The sequence below is a fragment of a genome, unplaced genomic scaffold (assembly GCF_019419815.1).
Source record: "Pyrus x bretschneideri cultivar Hongxiangsu unplaced genomic scaffold, Pyrus_bretschneideri_v1 Contig200, whole genome shotgun sequence".
NCBI lineage: Eukaryota > Viridiplantae > Streptophyta > Magnoliopsida > Rosales > Rosaceae > Pyrus > Pyrus x bretschneideri.
In genome coordinates, this window is record NW_025999503.1 from 301,828 (window position 1) to 323,024 (window position 21,197).

General features: G+C 37.4%; 3 protein-coding genes and 1 long non-coding RNA gene across 18 annotated transcripts in view; 2 read left to right on the top strand and 2 right to left on the bottom strand.

The window, feature by feature from the left end:
* The first annotated feature begins 1,085 nt into the window (after positions 1–1,085).
* Positions 1,086–3,164, top strand: LOC108865785. 14 transcript variants are annotated; one of them, XR_007258357.1, is made up of 4 exons: positions 1,086–1,481; positions 1,669–2,504; positions 2,573–2,643; positions 2,874–3,164. XR_007258357.1 is itself a non-coding variant. In XM_048584152.1 (2 exons), the coding sequence occupies exons 1-2, from the start codon at positions 1,177–1,179 to the stop codon at positions 1,864–1,866; spliced, it is 579 nt and encodes a 192-aa protein (XP_048440109.1). In that variant the 5' UTR covers positions 1,086–1,176; the 3' UTR covers positions 1,867–2,038. The 14 variants fall into 14 exon arrangements, 1 of the variants encoding a protein (XP_048440109.1); XR_007258359.1 differs by having other exon boundaries at positions 1,669–2,166; positions 2,445–2,504; positions 2,573–3,164; XR_007258361.1 differs by lacking the exon at positions 2,573–2,643 and having other exon boundaries at positions 1,669–2,166; positions 2,445–2,504.
* Positions 3,165–10,286: 7,122 nt separating this feature from the next.
* The window catches only part of LOC108865780 (probable LRR receptor-like serine/threonine-protein kinase At3g47570), a 30,160-nt gene continuing 19,249 nt past the window's right edge, over positions 10,287–21,197 (top strand). Inside the window, exons 1-2 of one of the 2 annotated variants that reach the window (XM_048584172.1) lie at positions 10,289–13,204; positions 13,347–14,003. In XM_048584172.1, coding sequence (XP_048440129.1) covers positions 10,408–13,204; positions 13,347–13,723 — 3,174 coding nt within the window. In that variant the 5' untranslated portion in view covers positions 10,289–10,407 and the 3' untranslated portion in view covers positions 13,724–14,003. Of the gene's footprint in view, positions 13,205–13,346; positions 14,004–21,197 lie in introns of those variants that run through there. The other variant, XM_048584173.1, reaches the window with a different exon arrangement.
* Positions 14,175–15,324, bottom strand: LOC125477216. The gene is made up of 2 exons (XR_007258399.1): positions 14,827–15,324; positions 14,175–14,674 (listed from the first exon to the last, which is right to left on the bottom strand). It is a non-coding gene; the product is annotated as an uncharacterized LOC125477216 (long non-coding RNA).
* Positions 15,349–20,181, bottom strand: LOC103930203 (protein TRIGALACTOSYLDIACYLGLYCEROL 4, chloroplastic-like). The gene is made up of 3 exons (XM_048584174.1): positions 19,236–20,181; positions 17,784–18,165; positions 15,349–17,242 (listed from the first exon to the last, which is right to left on the bottom strand). Exons 1-3 carry the CDS (start codon positions 19,236–19,238, stop codon positions 16,998–17,000), a joined length of 630 nt encoding a protein of 209 aa, XP_048440131.1. The 5' UTR covers positions 19,239–20,181; the 3' UTR covers positions 15,349–16,997.

Below are 21,197 nucleotides of genomic sequence, written 5' to 3' on the forward strand. Positions count from 1 at the left end.
TCGTCGAATGCGGGGCGTGCCAACTCGTCGGCCGAGCTCGGCCGAGGAGAAATTTGATGTATTCGCGTTGAGCGCGCTGTTGACTTCTGTATCTTGCGATTGCGACCGAGGAAGGAACGCTGTCGGTCTCTGGATTCTATAGCCTGAAGACAAGGCTACTAATTCTACGGAGTTCACAAATCGCCGAAGCCTGGTTCGGTCACCGTGATTATATTCGTGAGAGTATAAGCACGCCGAATCGAGACCAAACTATACGGGCACAAGTACTCGAATGTGATATACGTCTTGATAGTAAACGTAGTTCGGCCGTCGGAATGCCGAACCCTGAAACTTACTTGCGAGTATCCAATCATAAACTCACTCGGCGTCCAATACGCCGAGCAATGCAATTCGTAACACCCAACTATTCCGGAAAGGCTTAGTAGGATGACCTCTACCAACAAGAGTTCGAAAACCCTTCTCGGCCGAGACTTAGATAGATAATCGGTCGACCTCGACGCAGTGCTGTTTATCCAAACTGAAGGTGCTCCTCGGTCGGCTGATTCTGCGGCAGCAGTGCTGTTTATCCAAACTGAAGGTGCTCACCGGTTGCTTCCACAGTGCTGTTTATCCAAACTGAAGGTGTGTCGGCAGGAAAAGAAAAGGAAAAATCTCAAGGTGTTTGAGAGGTTTTGCGCAGGGCAATTGTATGCTGATGTTGAAGATCCTTTCTATTGCGTAATTTCTTGTATTTATAGCACCTCGCTCCTTGAATCCCATTCTGATTTGGATTGGGAGTCCTTGTCCCATTTCACCTTTAACTCGAACAATCCTAGTCCTACTGGGATTCTGAATTCTCCTCCTTTTGAGGCTTTATCCCTTGCCGGTCGAGAATCCTGGTCGCACCAGGATTTCCTCGACCTTTCCTCATTCATCTGGACTACTTAAGATAGGATCTGGCCGACCCTGCCAGCTGGTTCGGGTTTCATTATTTGGCCCATAGCATGTGTCATTACCTTGGGTTGAGCACATCTTGCTGCTCGGCCCAATCATAATATCTTGGGCCCAAACACTTACATAATAAACAAATAAAATGTACACGCAGACGTAGGAAAATCCTGGCACTCCCTCCCAAGTCAGGACAAATGAAATTAATCTTCTGATGATTTTTCTAGGGTTCCAAGGATTGAGAAAATTATGGGTTCTTGGAGGATTGGAGTGAGTGAATCTTCCCCTCCGCCTCTTCGCCTCATCTGGCAAAGCATCGTCCCATTTAGCTCTGTTGCTCACAATTACCAGAAAAATATTCGAAACCTAAAACCCTCAAATCAGCAAAGCGAATTCCCACACTTAAACTTCGAAACCAACAAATCGATTTCAAGTGTTAAGCGGCTAGGTTCTAGGTCTTCTAATTCCGGCGAGCTGTTTTCTTACGAACGCCAGCAAACCGTACCGTGTCGTCGTCTTGCCTTCGTCTTCCAGTTTCGAAATTTCAATTTAAGGTACGAGGGGTTTCAAATTCATTTATACAATATTTTTAGCAAACCAAGTGAGCTATCCATCGTTGAAGCAGAGTGGGTAGGATCTGTTGCTCCCTTCTCAAATTGTAATCACCGCCAATTTTCCCACTTTTACAAATTTATTTATACGAGAATTTTTTTAATTTTTGTCTCCTTTTTCTCTGTTTAGCGGTCGATGAAAGCAGAGTGGGTAAGATCAGTTGCTCTGAAGCCTCAACCTCCAAACGCTACCCCATCACTTTGCTTCCCGGCGATGGCATTGGCCTCAACCTCGCCCCCTCCATCGATCGTTTCTTTTAATTCTGCTTCCGTTTTCTTCCTTTTCTCAATTTTATTTCAGGTGCCTGAGAAACGGGGGGAAAATTAAAAGGAAAAGTCTTTTAATTTTCCCATATTTTCTTTGGGTTAATGTTTGACAATTTGAGCTGCCCTGTGTGTTGTATAATCGAGAAATTTTGTTGGGAAATTAGTAATTATATAACATTTGGATATTTGTATAACTGAATATGTTCACATAAACTAGAGATTGATTTTAAGTATGAAGAAGTACCTATTGGTGGAGCTGGCTTAGATTTGACTGGAGTGCCATTACCTGATGAGACCCTTTTGTCAGCTAAGCAATCGACGCAATTATTCTTCTCGAAGCAGTTGGGCGTAGGTCATGATTGTACTTCTCAATCCGTTTTATTTCTTAATGATTATCCTTTTCAAGTGATATAATTTAGTTAATTCGATTATGGTTTTTGTTTCAAATTTTGGCTTCAATCTCCTTACTTTGATTCTAATGAATGAAGCGAATTGTTCTCAAAATTTCAAGTTTTTCATGAATATGTTGCATTTCTTTAAAGCATGATTTGATTTTTTATTGTAATTTCAACATTTTGGATCTCTGTATGCCTTTTTATTATATTATTGCTCATTGGATCGGATTGATTTGGTGTGCAGAATTTGAAATTTGTTGAGGGGGCCTAATGTTACCATTGATGAAGTCTGCGCTTTTGGAAGGTAAGTAGTGATATTTAATTATTGTTTATTGCATTTTGTCAAATTTTATGGGAAATTTTCTGAATTAGGTGTGTGCTTGATCCGAAAAAGTCTCAGAACATTGCAATTCTTGCTTATTGCATTGTGTCCAATTTGGAAGGTAAGTTGTGATTCTGTAAGGATGTATTGAAGGACCATTTGTTTACTTCGTTAGTGGAATTTCGTTATTTATGTATTTCCGATATACTTGGTACATTGATAATTAAGGTTTAAATGTCATAAGGTTCCCTTGGTTTATGATTGACAAATAAGAAGGAATTGAAGAAGTGGGTTTAGCCTTTTAGGTTAGTGGGGAGAACGGTTACAGAATTGTACTTGTTGTTATTGCAGGGAAATGAAACATAATTGCCGCTTCTGCAAAATTATCGAGTGGTAGCAAATTTGCAGATTCCCTATTCAATTGAAGTAATTTGTTTCGAATTTTATTTGTCTTCCTGTAATTTTCTGAAAAAAGGGATTGTTTTGTTGCAAAAAGCAAGGCTATGCTCCCATTTCTTCAAGACTTGAAGTTTTCTATATTCCCTGGCTTTATCTTCGAATTCAGGTATTTTGTTATTTGATTGCGTTGTATTTCTTGATTTGAATGAAATGGATGCATCTAGTCCCGCAATTAAACATGAATTCCATGGAGTCCCGTAAACTTAATCATAATTGGTAATTTTGATTAATTTTTTAAAATTTTGACTGATCAAAACAGTTTCAATATACTTATTGTAAGTGCTATGGATAGTTGGTTTGATGTAGTTTATCGCTACTCCAATGACTACAAAACACTCAAGTAACATGTACAAATTTCTTCTGATTTCACAATTTCCATGAATAATTCATGCCTTTTGTTATGTTTACTTGATTTCTAGTATCATCATGTTACTCGTCAAATTGTTAATTATGTGTTTTTCCACATCTAATTTCTAAAAATGACTTCCATCCGTTCAGAAATAAAAAATAAAAATAAATAAATGATTTCCATTTTGCACAAAATAAAATATAAGTTTCCCGAATGAGATTGTAAATTTGGCTAGCTTGGAGGTTTTGGGGATGCTGAGAACCAATTATCAGGTCACATTCCCCCGGGTGTAGGAAAGGTTCACAAGTTATATCTATTAAATGTGAGTAGGAACTCTCTCTTTGGCAATCTTACATCCTCTTTCGGAAATTTAAGCTTAGAAGGCAACAACTTCCAGGCAATATCCTGCCAAGTTTAATAGTGTGTCAGAATTTGAGGCTTTTATATCTTGGTGAGAACAGTTTTAGTGGTATCATATCGCAAGAAATCATTGGTCTGTTGAACTTGTATATATTTAGTTTACCTCAAGATCATTTTCTCGGCTCCCTACTAGAGAACGTAGGAATTTTAATAAATCTTGAGTATATAGATATCTTTGAAAACATGTTATTCAGTGAAATTCCAGCAAGTGTAGTTAGTTGTATAAAATTAGAGTACCTAGACATGCATGGAAATTTCTTCCATGGGACGATTCCATCAACTTTGAGTTCACTAAGAGTTCTTACAGAATTCTATCTTTCTGACAACTTGTCAGGAGCAATTCCAGAATTCTTAGAACGTTTGAATTTTTTGGAATCTCTGAATCTATCTTATAACAATTTTGAGGGCATGTTGCCGATCAAGGGAGTGTTCAAGAATGCAATGGCGACATCAGTTGAAGGAAATAGCAAGCTTTCTGGGGGCACATCTGAGTTTCATTTGCCAAAGTGCAACTCTCCAGCATCCAAAAAAAGGAAGGATTGAGCTTAACCATGAAATTGAATTGAGGCATTTAAAGTGATTTAGACAAACTTCCCCAGATGTGTCATACCAAAGTCTTCTAAGAGCAACAAATGGATTCTCCTCAACCAACTTGGTCGGTATGGGCAGTTTTGGGTCCGTTTATAAGGGAATACTTGAGCAAAGTTAAACTACAATTGCGATCAAGGTACTCAACCATGTTCATTTAGCAGGGCTTACAAAAGTTTTATTTATGAGTGCGAGGCTTTCCAAAATATTGGACAACGTAATCTTGTCAAGATAGTCTCAGCATGTTCTGGTTTTGATTATCGCGGTCACGACTTCAAGGCCTTAATTTATGAGTTCATGGCTAACAAGAGCTTGGAGGAATGGCTATATCCAATTCATACAATTGGTGAGACAAATGAGAGGCCAAGGAGCTTAACAATTTCTCAGAGTTTGAATATTGTTTTTGATGTTGATATGGCATTGGATTATCTCCATCGTCATTGTGAGACGCCAATAGTTCATTGCAACCTCAAACCTAGCAATATTCTTCTCAATGAGGATATGATTGCACATGTAGGTGACTTTGGGTTGGTGAGGTTCCTACCAAAAGTTGCTGAAACACTACGAAAAATATGGGATTTGGTGTACACAAATGAAGAGTTTGTGTCTTTGAGAACACTAATATGGTGGAACAGCGTCCATTCAATAAAGGATACAATGTATTGTACTCAGTGTAAAAAGAAATGGACACAAACACATTATTGGGCACGAAGCCATGCCAAGTAGTGCATATATATATATATATATAATTATTGGTCTGACAATTGTATGACAAAATATAGGCACAAAAACTTTTAGTGTCTATAAATAGACAGTAGCGCACAATTTGTTTGTGTCTGTGGAACATGCGAACATCTTTTTGCTGAATTGTGATGTTTCCATTTCTACTACTTGATCCTTCTTACAGCTGAGACATTGGATTTTGTTGTGTGTTCCATCTTGATTTTATGAAATTTTCTGATTTATTTCAAATTTTGACATTTTCATTTTCAAAATATAACCTATTGGGCACAATAACAAAAATTGGGCTAATATGGATGGGGAAAGTCATCTGATAACTTTTTCAGAACAGAGGCACAAAATTTTTTTATTTTTGCTTACCACTTTGAGCACAAAACACCATATTGTACTCTATGATCAAAGGGCACACCCATAAAAGCACATATAAATACCGAGTTACAAACCATAAGTGTTCTCACACTGGTGACTTAAGTATTTTGCAACAATGGCAGACGATCGATACTCGACAGTTGACCTACACAAAGTCTATAATGAGATTTTACTGAAGGCTTTCAGTGATGAAATGAGTAATCTCGAACCATTGATTGAGTGAGTTGAAAGAAATTCCAAAGTTGTTACTTGCACTTAAAAAAAAAAAAAAATCATTACGGACTACTTTAAGTGCTATTTCTTCGTATATTTAAACTCATCATTAGTGTTGGAAAATAACAGATATTGGATACACAAACTAGTGCTTGACTGATGCCAAGTCCCGTAGGACTTCTGAGTAAGCAATTTGGTAGGCTTGTAATAATTGGCAATGGAAAGCTATCTATGGGTCCGGATCTCTCTCACCAAATCCAGTGATCCGGGCCCTTGAAATTTGATCAAACAACTAAAAACAGGAGCCCCTTTAAAAGTTATAATAACTTTAACCGTTGGATCAAATTTTAAGGATCCGGTTCACTGAGTTTGGTGGACAGAGATCCGGAGAGGATCTCTTTCCCCATCTATGCATCCATTTTCCAACACTGAGAGACCATCAATAATTGACTGGACTAAATTATGCAGGAGAAATTTTCCAACACTAGCTAAAGTACTTGTAGGCCAGTGCTATGTATATTCCAAAAAGCAAGTTGAAAGCTGAAAACAGATGCATTTTAGCCAAACTAGTTCATCTGAAAATGATGATTTCATTTAATTTCTTGGGTTTTACATCATGATTTGATATAGCTTCTCATAGGTCAAGTATTACTGGCCTACTTTGCAAATTAATTAGTTGTGTAAGTCTTGATTACACGTTCAAAGCATGAATTCAAATCAACAATCTAATTTCACCACTACTTTAAATGGGGAATCGAACACGATTTATAACAGTGCCTCTTTGCCACCATCTATTGGCAATAAAATTTGACAATCCTTAGAAGAGAGATTTTTCCATGTACTTATAACACAAGTCAGTACATTACATGTCATAATAGAAGCAGGAAGAATGTTTTTTTTGAAGTATTCCTCTATTTATATTATGACACGTGATGTACCGGTTCATATTTTGTGTACACTAAAATATACATACGGATTAGGTTGGCGTGACCAAATATAGAGGGCTATGTTTGTGTGAAAGAGTATGCACTATTGCTCCAACTCTTGGAAACCTTTGCTGACCGTCATGTCAACTGACACATACTCCAAGTCTTTTGCCAACGTTCACTTTCAATAGTTCTGTTAGTGTTGGGCAATTCAACCATGCGTCAATGATTACGATAGTCTTAGGTGTGGATCCACCATCCAGCATGTTGTTCTGCGTGAGTCAACTTCCCTATTTATTATAGCTTTGTAATTTGGGGATTTCGTGTACCTAGATATGCTTATACTTGTACTTGACAGAAGAATACAACACAAAAATACAAACCCAAAAACTCTCATCAAGTTTTACACTTTTTAGTCGTCTGATTTTGATCCTCATTGGCCTCTTCGTAAGCAATGGTGTATTTGTTTTGAACACATTCACAAAAATGAAAACTAACGAAAAGTCTAAAAATATTTTAGTTTTAATGAAAAATGATAAATAAAGGTATAGTAAATAGTACCAGGGAAAGGTAAAAACATGATTTTTCGTTAAAAGTGAACAGTACCGGGAGTGTTTCATTTTTGACTTACTACGCATCTCACATATATCACGAACGAAATTTTGTTGCGGACAATTTTGCTAACATGGGCTTGTCTTCTCCACCTTTAACTTTGGAAAATGATAAAGTGTAACTTCTTTTTCGTTATCAATAAAATTTCCCTCGTACCGTCAAAAAAGAAAAAAAGTTTTACACTTTTATCTTGGTATCAGATTGGTCATTGTAACTCTTTTTATGCAGAATTATCAACAATTATTATTGGTGTAGAGTTTGCATATCAACAGGGATGGCATTGTCTTTGGTTGGAAAGTGACTGTTCTAGTGTTATTTTTGCTTTCCAATCGACTGCTTTTGACCCTCCTTGGCCTCTTCGTACGCAATGGTCTATTTGTTTAGATTGCATTCGAAAGATGACTTTCTACACCTCTCACATATATTTCGAAGGGAATGTTGTTGCATACAACTTTGCTAATATAGGTTCGTCTTCTCCAACTTTGGTATGGCATGATTCCCCTCTGCTGGTGGCTCGTACTGCTTTGTTTTCAAACTATGCTGGCTTTACTGGCTTCCGCTTCTCAAATGAATGTGCATCTCGACATATAGGTTTGTCTCACTTTCTTATTTTATTTTCTTAACCTGTGATCTAACTTAATTTGTTTTACACGTTTAGACTTTTAGGTTTGGCTATGGTTTTAGGCCCCCCCCCCCCCCCCAACTTCCCTTTTTTTCCTTGTATCATTATTGTTGAAGGGTAAAATATTATGTCCTCCTTCCTTTTCATGTGTTTTCAATCTTTTTTTTTTCTTCTTTTATTATGAAGGGTTAGGTTTACATCTATCTTGACAAGGTGGAACTTTTTTTATTATCAATAAAATTTCACTCGTACAACCAAGGTTTTCTATATAAAAAAAAATTAAAAAAAAAAAAGAAAAAAAAGGGTCACGGCTTGTCTCTTTTCCGGAAAAAAAAAAAAAAAAAAGAAGAAGAAAAAACCTAAACCCAAAAAACTATTCATGTCATGTAGCTTCCTTGGATGTCATTGCCCTACACTTCGTTGATTGTCTTGTGTTTTGGACAATCATTAATCCTACACAGAACCAAAATTTACCCAGTGCCTCTTCGTGATTTTTAAGTAGCACAATAATCCTAATTTTTGTCGTGCGGCTTGTTCTTGGCAATCGACATTGAAAATCTTAAACCTAAGCCTACTGCAACCATGGGAGAGAAGACAATATTGTCTTTTTTTGATCAAGTATCTCTCTCTGTTGATCGAGATAATTCAAGAAATTCGGGAAATGTCTAAATTGCTTCTAGAGATTGTGACCACATGCCGCATGATGAGTCTTTCTTTCATCCATGATTCATCCTCCAACAAAGAGTGTTGTCACTGCCAATGGAAATATTATCTCGGATCAGAGGCTGGTCCAATTGCACTCACCTCATCTTTATCCTTACACAATACCTTGCTTCTTCCGGAATTATCAAATCATCTTTTATCAGTCAGTCAAATTATCGATCAATTAGGTTATATCGTACTAATGTTTCTATTTTTTTGCTTACTTCCGGATATCCAAACTAGGGTTGTAATTAGGCATGGTACTAAGAGAAAGGGGTTGTATTATGTCGACGATGTGGCTCCTAGGCTCCTAGCAGAGTAAATCAGGTACGTAGTGGGAATGGTGACAAGATTAAGAAGATTTAGTTAAGGCATCAACGACTTGGGCATGCCTTGTTTGGCTATTTATGGAAGTTGGTTATTTTATTATTTACTAGTATTTCAGACTCTGATAGCAGTCTACGTGTCATTCTTTCCCTATACGAGTTGCTGAAAGAAACAAAAAGAATTAAATTTCTGATGGTTCAGTTGGATGTTTTTCAACCACCATGGGGTGACCCAGTGGTTGGGGATGAATTTTAGACCCGTATTCCACACGACATGTCTTGGTTTCGATTCCTAGCGCTGGTGAATCGCACGATGGTGGCCAGGGGGAGGCTGAAATGCCTATGTGAGTCTTCCCTACCCCAGGAAGAATGGACTGTCGTGGCAAAGTCACTAGCTGGTCCCCTTTTATTAAAAAAAACAGTTGGATCTTTTTCTAATGACTCATAGTGGTTAGATGCAGCTAGAGAACAGGAAGTGGCTCTGATCACTTCATTAGTACCAATCCTAAGACCAAATGCTATCTCAAAAAAGTACGTAGAAAGTTTTGAATGCTAACCTCGGGACCCTTAGCTTCATCTTACCCCTTTAGACAATACGGCTTTCGTGAGTAATACGGCTTGCTATAATCTTGCGACTCTCTTTGTTTCCTTTTTTTTTTTTTTTTCTAGAGAATCTCGGCATTTTATTATAAGGAGTACACAATGAGATTTTATAGTACTAATAAAAAAAGTTTTTTTTTTAATATAAATATTAAAGTCCTTTCAAATAAATTTGAAACCATGTACAATTGCACCTTTTGGTCCCCCAAAGCCGCCTCTGCCGCAGTGGTTGTTTGATCTCAGCCTTGCCCATACCTAAATTCCCATTACCTATTCTTTTGTGTATATCCTCAATCCATTCACAAGACGCAAGCCCGCACCCAATCTGGAACTAGAGGAGTGAGGACGAACATTATTTGTTCGCATAAACAAATGACACAATAATGCACCAAAATTAGGAATTGTCATTGTACAATACCAAAGCTAACTATTGTTTTATTGGCATACTATCGATATGAACAGGAACGAGCAATTTTTTATGTATTCGAACACGACCATATGGTGTTATTATTTCACTCAACTTATAACTCGTGAATTTGTTTTTTTGTTTTTTTATTTATCAATATACATAAGAAGTAAGATATATCAACCTTGTCGTCCACCTTTATTATAACACGTAGAATAATACGCCACCTAACTTGTATTTTTAGTACCCATAAAAATTTCTCAACAAGAAAAACACATTCATCAAGTTAGTCGTTGTGTCATACAGTTTTTAATCAAAGAGAAATTTCATACAAAACTAATATCTCTCTTTTTTCAGTTGTTTTAAGTTAAAGAATGAATACAATAATTTCAAAAAAGTGAACATTCCTAATATTAGTTCACAAAATTATATTTATATTGAATTTATTCATCAAATTAAGAGAAAAAGATATATTTTTTTTGTCAGGACATCCCTCATCGAGTACGATAGCGATTGGGGTGGCTGATCCACTACGTACAGAGCACTCTGATTATGATTATAAATTGGATGCTGCTAAAGCTGCTAGACAAACAATCAATACAGCTCAACTTTTTTACAACTCCATTTCTACTTTCGCACAAAACAAATATCATCGTCATGGGGATGGGGTTTTACAACTCCATTTCTGCAGTGTTTTTGTCATCCCTTTTTATGCATGCCTTCATTCTTCACTCTTGCCTTCCTTGTTTCGCCCTTCCGGGAAATGAGACAGATGGACTCACTTTGCTTGAAATCAAAGCTAGCATAACTCATGACCCTTTTGAAGTCCTGACTTCATGGAATGAAACCATCCACTTTTGCTCTTGGCATGGCGTTACATGTGGTCGTCGTCATAAGAGGGTCACAAGGTTGAGCCTGCGGTCCTTCAAACTTGCAGGATCTATATCGCCGCATGTTGGGAACTTGAGTTTTTTGAGAGTCATTGATCTCCAGAACAACAGCTTAGGCCGTGTAATTCCTCCAGAATTCAGCCGCCTGCACAGATTGCAACACCTACGGTTAAACAACAATTCACTGAGTGGAGAAATTCCCACTAACTTGTCGCCTTGCTCTCAGCTCCTCAGGCTCGATGTTGGTTCCAATGAGCTGATGGGAAAGATTCCAAAGGAGCTTGGCCTCTTGTCAAAGTTGAGATTTTTTCACATCCACTTGAACCACTTTACAGGGGGAGTCCCTCCTTCTTTTAGCAATTTATCATCTCTTGAAGGGTTCTCCGCAGCTTCTAATAATTTGAGTGGCACTGTCCCGGATATTTTTGGCCGAATGACCAATCTTAGCTTTCTTGCTTTCGACCTAAATAGCTTTTCGGGTATGCTTCCTCCCTCAATCTTTAATCTCTCTTCTCTCACACTCCTTTCTATGGCAATAAATGAAATCCAAGGGAGTCTACCCTCAAACTTAGGTATGGTCTTTCCGAGTCTCACACTCCTTTCTATTTCCAGTAACCAATTCAGTGGATCTATTCCTGTTTCATTATCAAATGCCTCAAATCTATTTAGATTGGAGATCGCAGATAACCACCTGCATGGAAAAGTCCCTCCATTGACGAATTTGCATAAGCTTGAGTGGTTAATCCTTAATGACAACCATCTCGGAAGTGGGGGAATTGATGACTTGACCTTTCTCTGCGATTTGACCAACGCCACCCATTTAGAAATTCTCGAAATGTTTACCAACAATTTTTGGGGCACGTTACCTCAGTGCATAGGAAACCTGTCTTCTTCTCTTCAAGGCTTCATTATAGCTCAAAATAAAATATTAGGAAGTATCCCGAATGAGATTGTAAATCTGGCTAACTTAGAGCTTTTGGGGATGGACGAGAACCAAATTTCAGGTCACATTCCCCCTGGTCTGGGAAAGCTGCACAAGTTATATAAATTAGCTTTTAATGGGAACTCTCTCTCTGGCAATCTTCCATCCTCTTTCGGAAATTTAAGTCAACTAAATGAGTTATACTTAGACGGCAACAAACTTCAAGGCAATATCCCGCCGAGTTTAGCAGAGTGTCAGAATTTGAGGATCTTATCTCTTGGTGCCAACAATTTCAGCGGTATCATATCGCAAGAAATCTTTGGTCTGCTGAACTTGTATGATTTGAGTTTAGGACAAAATCAGTTTATAGGCTCCCTGCCAGAGAACATAGGAATTTTAATAAATCTAGAGTATTTAGATATCTCTGATAACATGTTATTCGGTAAAATTCCGGCTAGTCTTGTTAGTTGTATAAAATTAGAGTACCTAGACATGCATGGAAATTTCTTCAATGGGACAATTCCATCAACTTTGAGTTCACTAAGAGGTCTTTCAAAATTGTATCTTTCTCACAACAACTTGTCAGGCACCATTCCAGAATTCTTAGAAGGTTTTGTATTTTTGGAATCTCTGAATCTATCTTATAACAATTTTGAGGGCATGTTGCCGATCAAAGGAGTGTTCAAGAATGCAACGGCGACATCAGTTGAAGGAAATAGCAAGCTTTGTGGGGGCATACCTGAGTTTCATTTGCCAAAGTGCAAACTCCAGCATGCAAAAAAGAAAGGATTGAGCTTAACCATGAAATTGGTTCTCTCCCTCGTTTGTGGGATTCTTGGAGTCATTTTTGCACTAACCTTTTTGTACCTTTATTGCTCACGGAGGGACAAAAAGGGTCAAGCTGCAACTGATTCGGACAAATTTCCCCAGGTGTCTTACCAAAGTCTTCTAAAGGCAACAAATGGATTCTCCTCAACCAACTTGGTCGGTATGGGCAGTTTTGGGTCCGTTTATAAAGGAGTATTTGAGCAAGGTGAAACTACAGTTGCCATCAAGGTACTCAACCTCGTTCGTCGCGGAGCTTACAAAAGTTTTATTGCTGAGTGCGAGGCTTTCAGAAATATTAGACACCGTAATCTTGTCAAGGTACTCTCAGCATGTTCTGGTTTTGATTATCGCGGTCACGACTTCAAGGCCTTAATTTATGAGTTCATGGTTAACGGGAGCTTGGAGGAATGGCTGTATCCAATTCATACAATTGGTGAGACAAATGAGAGGCCAAGGAGCTTAACAATTTCTCAGAGGTTGAATATTGTTATTGATGTTGCTACGGCATTGGATTATCTCCATCATCATTGTGAGACGCCAATAGTTCATTGCGACCTCAAACCCAGCAATATTCTTCTCAATGAGGACATGGTTGCACATGTAGGTGACTTCGGGTTGATGAGGTTCCTACCAAAAGCTGCTGAAAATTCTTCGGGAAATCAATCAAGCTCTTTAGGGATCAAGGGAACTATTGGTTATGCTCCTCCAGGTAAATACACTTGGTGGTTTATTTTTCCCTAGCTAGTATTTTAAAATTGTGCAGTATTTATTTTAAAATTTTCAAACATGAAATGAGCTTTTAGCATTTCACTAGAAAATTAGAATCTAATGTTCTGAATTGTGGAATGCAGAATATGGCATGGGACATGAAGTGTGGACACAAGGTGATGTGTACAGCTTTGGCATCCTCTTGTTGGAAATATTTACAGTAAAAAGACCGACCGATGACATGTTTCAGGGAACTTCAAACCTTTATAGCTTTGTGAAGGCAGCTCTGCCTGAGCAAGTGGAAGAGGTTTTGGATCCCGTTCTTGTTCAAGAGAGCAATCATCCTAATGAGGGGAGGGCAAGGAATCGCATCCTAATCATAGAAAGTTTAATCTCTGTTTTAGAAATTGGTGTTGCTTGCTCAGCGGAGTTGCCTAGAGAAAGATTGAACATCTATGATGCTGTGGCACATATGTGTCGGATCAGAAACAAACTTCGAGCAAATGGTATATGCGATTAGAAGCTTATTGTTAATAATGTGGTATAGCATGTAATAGTATTGATGTTATGTGAAAGCGTTCTCGTATTTGTTAGATAAAAAATGCAGTGCAAATGGCTAGTTGATCAATGTTTGCCAAACAATGACGTTCTAGCTTTGCCAAACATTACAAGACGAACACTCTGAAAGAATTAAAATTAAAAATTAAAAAACAAAGTTGTGGAAAGTATTCATCAAATTTCAAACCTATGTTGGATTTCCTGCTCTATGTTGAGAGGTTTATCCCTGGTTGAAAATGGGAAGCGTTATATAGTAGCTTATTGCTTTTTTTATTTTATTTTTTCAGAAAACCTTGACGGTACGAGAAGAATTTTATTAATAACATAAAATAAGTTACATATAATTAGAGGACATAAACCTAACTTCTCGTAATATGTGAAAAAGAAATAAAAAATACATGAAAAAGAAGAGGGACATAAACCTTACTCTTCTATAAACGAAACAATAAAGATACAAAAATATGCATTCATCAGTCATCCATTCATCAACATTTATCTGAGCATTCATCAATATTTATCTTTCGCTCGCTCACTCTCATATTTCATTAAAATATTGTTGGTCCAGGCAACACAGAGGTGGACATTCATCAAAGCCATGTCACAGATCCAGTGTCATGCACAGTTTTTGTCTCAATATTTGTCACATGGAGGCATGCAAGCACACAGAAAATTACATGAGCATTGACGAAATTTTAGGTCAATAAATGCATGACAGAAACATTTCACAAATCTGTATGACTTTCAGAGATATTAAACCATGCTTAATTTTAACGCAGTGGAGGGATTTGATTTACCTTTCATTTTGTAGATCCGAGTTCTTGCAGCCATCTTTGCTGTGTGTACAGCACCTTCATTTGTGAGCCATTGCTCCTTGCAGTTCCTATGCCCCCTGGCCTTACTCGGATCCCCAAGTCTACACACAGAAAACATACATGCATCAGTCAGAATTTCGTTTTCATTTGACCTTCCGTCATGAAAACGGAAGGGAAAAATGGTTGGATGCATTTGTATTTCAGATATCGCCAAGTAGAGACCATAATCGCAGAGAGAATGAGAGATCTTTACCTCGGGTTTCGCAGAGGAATGCACGATGGTGACAATCTGGGCTAGAATCAAAGATCGCCATGGCTGGGTTCCGTTTTTGACAGAGATGGAGATGGATTCATGTTTTGACGTTCTGGGTTGATGATGGAAGCTAGGGTTTCAGTTCCATGAGAAATGAAGGGAAAGAGGAAATGAAGGAGATAGCTTTCACAGCTCTGGGCTCGTGGGTACGGCGCCAGTTAGGAGAGATGAGGAAATGGGCCTCTAGTTCATGTTTGCTGTCACGGGTTCAACTCTCCAGAGCACTGAAATTTTGCTTCTTTTCCCAATATTTTCCAGCGCCTCTGTTTCTTTCTTGTCAGCAGGTCACCACTTCGAATGCCAGGTGTGTCGGTTTCATTGTCTTTTCTTTTATTTCTGTTCCTGTTTCCTTTGTTATTTTATATTTTCTTTTATTGTTTCTTTCTTTTATTTTCTTTTGTCTTTGTTAGCTATTTTTCTGTTTTTAAGGTTTTAATATTTTTGTTTTCTTTCTTTATTTATTCTGCACCTTGAGGATAATGTGTGATTTAAGTTTAGGGGTGGAAAGGTAAAATTTTTAGATTTTTAATTTTTAAGTATGCTAAAATTTTTCATTCTTTTTAAGTTAATATTCATAGATTATTTTAAACATTTGAACAAATGGACATGGTGGAAATTATTTCTACAGTAGAGTCTTTTCTATTTATTGTTGTTTTGGCACTAATTCATGAGTTATCCTTTCACAATTAGCACATTCACACCAACATGATTTGTGGGGGTGAGATTGAAGCACTTGCTTTTAGTTAATTTTTTATATTTTTGTTCTAAAAAAATAAAGTTTAGTTATTGTTATAAATAAAGTAATAATTGTTCCACCGAGACTTTGCTTAGTAACCAGGACAGTCATGCCTAATCAGTAGTGATCTCGCGTCAAATAGTAGAGTCTTGGCATGGGGCAAGGTGGTTAGTTGGTTTCGTAGCCTTTTCAACTCGAGTTAGTAAGTCCTTAGGGGCATTCTACACCTAGTGTCCTAAAGCCCTTGTGGTTTGGGAGTCATTGACCTAAAACTCATTACATGGGTTGGATCAAAAGTTTAAGTGAACTAACATTGCACAACCACTTTTATTACTATCTTCTTCTTCTTTTTCTTAAGCCTTTTCCCACCATGTGGGGTCGGTTGCGAGGGATGTAACACGATGACTTTCTAGGCGGTCACCCATCCTAGTACTACTCTCGTCCAAACTCATTTAACTTCGGAGTTCAGATGGACTAGACTTTGTGGTGGTAAGGGTTAGTCTTTTTAACTTCAAAATAGTTATGTTTGAAGTTAGTAAGTATTAACTAAAATGGACAAGTGGTAAGGGTTTTAGTCGAGTCTTTTTAACCATGTTGATTCATTTTATACCAAATGAAGTTCATGAGTTCTTTTCTAATTAATTCTAAATGGATTAGACTCTATGGTGGTATTGGTTGGAATTTTTTAAAAGATGTTCTAATTTTAACATTTTTTATGGATTGCAACTTGAAAGTGAAAATTGTCTTAGTCAAGTTTTGTTAAAGTTTTTAGTTTGTTAGTTTTTATTTTTTGTTTTTGAGTTTTGTTTTGTTGGAGGACAAGCAAAAAGCTAAGTTTGGGAGTATTTGATGAGTACATATTATCTCATCTATTTTACCCTATTCTTAGTTATAGTTTATTAGTTATTTTGGTAGAATTTTGATACTTTGTTATGTATTTTCAATGTAGGGCATTCGACTTCCTCTTGAGTAAAAAGTGATCAAACGCATGAATTTTAGAGATTTCAATTGAAGGATGGTCGTCAGTCTTTCAAGATGATTGTACCAAAATTTCAGATTTTTCTACCAAGTCATTTAACCGCGGCGAAGAAAAGAAGGCACAACGCGTAGCTTTTCCAGATTGACGTTTTTGAACATTGTGGGTATTTTGGAGGTGAAGATGGAATATTTTGAGGAAGATTTGTTTTGAGGATTTGATGGGGACGATGCAGGTTTTCTAACACATTGTGCATAACTGCATTTAAAATATCTCTTACAACTTAAGGTGTGAAACATTTAAAAAGTTAAGGAATAAATAGAAATACCTGCTGCTGAAAGATTAGATTGATCCTAGGGGAGGACATCGGATCTTTTGCACTATTAGCTGAGGAACTCTTCAAACCATTATCACCCTTTTAGCCAAACCTGACGCTGAACAAATATCCAGGCGAGCATCAATCCAGGTCAGATCACCGTAGAGCTCTCCAAATTTTCCGTGCTGGAAAGTATAGCAGAGAGAGCAGAAAAAATAAATACTGAATGGACTTCTCTTCTTACTGCTCCAAGAATTGCCCTCGTCTCGGCTCATATCAACTGCCACTGGGTTGTACCCATCCTGAAACCAGGCAGTGCAGCCTCCATCTAAAATTTAATGCCACCATTGACCAGAAGAAGTGAGAATGGCATTACAAATTAATTTTGCAAACGAAAGGGAACTATATCACTAACAATGATTAATTTTGACAATTAAAGAATTTCGTACCTGGCCTTCCCTGGGGCAAACATCAGGAAATAGTTAAAGTAAAAACTAAAGATACTGCATACTGTCGGCAACAGATCTGGACTCGTAAACACAAAATAAAAATATAGAATTGTTCTGTTAGAATTTGTCTCTAGAATTATTTTTATTACTATTATTTTCTTTTACTGCAGTCACACCTACTAAAAGGAGGTGACATACTCCTTAATTCTACTGGCTTTTAATATACTAAAGTAGAAAACTACACACATACAATATAAATGAAACTAAGAGGTACCAAAACATGTATACATGTATAAAAACATGCAAATGTATAAACTAAAAAATTATAATATACACCTGAGTATTGGTATGAAACTTCCAAAAAACTGTAACGAGATAATACAAGTTATCACAGAAAATATGAGTAACGTGTTAAATTACCAAAAATTCCATATACTGCAGCATGAGGTTCTTTAAGACGCACATCATAAGATGGCCGCCAAAACAAACCCTTTTCTTTCTGTATCATGATGTCTTTTCGTGTCTCATTTTGACTCCAAAGATCTTGGCTTTTTTCATAAGAAAAGGCAGCCTTTGCGCAGAATCCAGGCATTAGAGAAGGAGGTGCCTCATCATCTATGGAATTAACTGCCTGGGGATGACCACTGTTTTTATGTACACCAATGTGGTACCGCAATCCAGATTTGGAGACAAGTGATGACATATCTAAGGAAATTGACTCAGGCACATCCCAGTATTTTCCCTTATGGTCAACGAACAGTTCAGGCCATGCAGCCTCAAGTGTAATATCATGGTAAGGAAGCTGCAAACACCTTAAAGGTTGAGAAAATTTAATGCATGGCTCATAATTTAAACAGGAAGATAAATAAAGGAAATAAAGGTACAGACATGAACTTTTTCACTCAAACAGCTTAGGCAGCACATGTGCAATGTTAAAGGTACTGATATTAACTTTGTCAGTACATGGCTCTTAATTTATAGACATGAAACTTTCCAATTTTATCTATGTTCCCTGCAGTGCATATGTGCAATGTTATCAAGTCATGTAACCTATAAAGAAAAGTGGTAAACAGAAGAAACTTGTAAATTAAGATTTTTGAAGCATGTTGATATACACGAACCTATATCCAAGGTATGTTCAGGAAAGAAATGAAAAAATTGTGGCCTCATTTAGTCTCTAAGATTGGATTGAAATGGACAACCCACTATATTCAAGGTATGTTGACGAAAGAAATGAAAAAATTGTGGCTTACTTGAAGGTAGGAGATGGATTAATTTCCATTCCAATCCACCAAAATGGTAAGGATCAGAAGGGATTATTTTCCATATCCCCCTTCTAATCACCTCAATATGAAAAATCATTCACCCCTATCTTTAACATACCCTGAATATAGCAGTTTGTCCATTCCGTTCCAATCCTAGAGACCAAACAAGGCCCTACTTTTCAACAATTAAGAAATTAGGAAACAATACTTTAAGATTATACATGTTGACGGAATCTGGTAAAGTTCAAGTGATACATCCCTATAATTACTTATTTTTAACTTCAATTCCCATAAGAGAAATTTGTCATATGAAAGAAAGAAAAAATCGCAGTTGGATGATACTACAACCTGGCATGAACAAACCCAAAAAAGAACTTTAAACCTAACAACTCCAATCAGTAAACAAATTATCCACCTAGCCATAGCAATTGTACAAAAAATGAAGAAATTGACACCCATAAATCCCTCAAACTAGCTTCAAAAACCCGGCAAACAAGGGACAAAAGGAATTCTGACTGTTTAAACATTTGATTAAAGGTCAAAACAGGAAAGTAAATGCGTGCCTTACGAAAGAGCATCAATTTGTTGCGGCGTCCTTTTTTCTCACCATGTCCTTCTGTGCTCAACTTTATGGATGAGGACGGGGACAAAAGAAGCTGTGTGCATAATCCAAACGAATAAAGTGACTTGTCCAAGACATGCTTCACCACATCTTTCAAAGTAGGGACCCCCATCTCATCATTGGTAAATTCAGCTTTAATAAAAGAAAAGAGTTTCTTCGGGCGGAACTGCCCAATTAATCCAAGCCACCTATTTTCACGCAGATCATGTAACGAGGGAATTAGTATGTCGGACAACTAAGAATGCTAACCGGATTTGATTAATGTGAGATGACTTTGGTCTAAGCATAAGCATAGTAACTCTTAATTCACTCCTCCAACACAAAACATGCTCAAGGAATTAGGACATTAAACTCAACACATTTGGAACAGTAATTTCAAAAATACAATGCATTTACACAGTACATTCATTAGCGACAATATTGTTCAGATTTCAAAATCGAAACAAACTTTTTCACCTAAGAAATCCCATAAAAAAAAAAAATGGATAATCCCAACCAGTGCTCTGATAAACCTGATAAAACTTTGATGCTCTGGAAAAACATAAGAACCCGCTTGCAAATCAGTAAAATAACAAGGCAACAAAAAATTCATGCTTTATGTGCTATACCACTAGAACTAGGCAAACAAGCTTTGTTCGGCTGTCAAGCTTTCCACTCAATCTCTCTTTCTCACATCAAGTAATTCACCAATAACCCAAAGTTTATACAATATACCAACATCTTCCTAAATATCAAACAAAGAACAAACCAAACCTAGAAGCAGAGGCTCCTTAGCAATTAGTAACATAAAAATTGTTTACAAAAATACGAATTTGGAGAACAAAAAAAAGGTTCATTTCTCAGGAAACAGGAGACAAATTATCTTTCCTAACCTTTTTCCTTTACCCAATTCAACCCCATAACAACAATTTCAATTGTTCTTCTCTCCAAACTTTCCCATCAACCAAACAAACAACAAATGAATCACACCCATTTCCCATCATTTTCTCAGTAACCATACAAACCACAAACCAATCAACAGAAACACGTAAAACGAAAAAGAATATCCATTAAACGAAAAATAAAATAAATTTGAGAAAACCCAATAGGCAATAGCGAAGCAAAGAAGTTGTAGCCGTGTACCAGTTAGAGGTAGCTGGTCTGAGCAGAGGGACTGGTGAGTGAAAGAACCCAAGTCCCTGTAAGAATTGGGGTTGTAGGAAGGTATAACACCCAGAAGAAAGAGTTGCTGAATCCTAAGGGCTCGGCTGGCTCGAGCACCGTCGAGAAGAAAGGGGTCGCCGGGAACGGCCTTGGCCGAGCCCTCAAGGGTCTGAGGTGAAGAAACGTTCAAGTCCCAGAAGGCTGAGTCCATCGCCGTCCTCAGGTTCGCCATTGTTGGCTGTCGAAAGAGTGAGGGAGCGCGAATTCTTTTTGGTTTCGGTTTTGGGGTTCAAGTGGTGGGTTTGTGAAGGTTTTATTTGTCTCTTCCTTTGGGTTCCTTATCTGTCTTGAAATGAGTTTGAACATGGTGTATCCTCTTTATCGCATTTGTGCTAATGACATGATATTAAGTGGAGAAAAACTTATGAGTTATAATTGTTTCATTGGCTTGAGACTTTACCATGGCGATGGATCATTGTCATAGAAGTACTTTGCGAGAAAGAGATTGATGGTTGGGAAATCCGCAAAATCCACCATGGTGTGAAAGGAGAAAGTGGTGATGGAGTGCTCATATGTTATATTTCAATGAAGGAAGATGCTAGTTTAAGGGAGGTGAATAGGTTCCAATTTATAAATTTAATGTTAATATCGATTCTCAAATTTCACATTCGCATCATATGAAATATCCTACATAATAAACAAATAAATGTACACGTGGACGTAGGAAAATCCTCAGGCTCCCTCCCAAGTCAGGACAAATGAGGACGGAAAGACTTGCAAAACTCATCAACTAGTAGGCAATTT

Coding starts and splice junctions, on each gene's coding strand:
- LOC108865785 (XM_048584152.1), top strand. CDS start 1,177: ATGGGTTCTTGGAGGATTGGAGTGAGTGAATCTTCCCCTCCGCCTCTT. Junction 1,558..1,668: donor CCATCGTTGAAGCAGAGTGG/GTAGGATCTGTT, acceptor TTCTCTGTTTAG/CGGTCGATGAAAGCAGAGTG.
- LOC103930203 (XM_048584174.1), bottom strand. Junction 17,243..17,783: donor TGCAGTATATGGAATTTTTG/GTAATTTAACAC, acceptor ATTAAATTTTAG/ATGGAGGCTGCACTGCCTGG.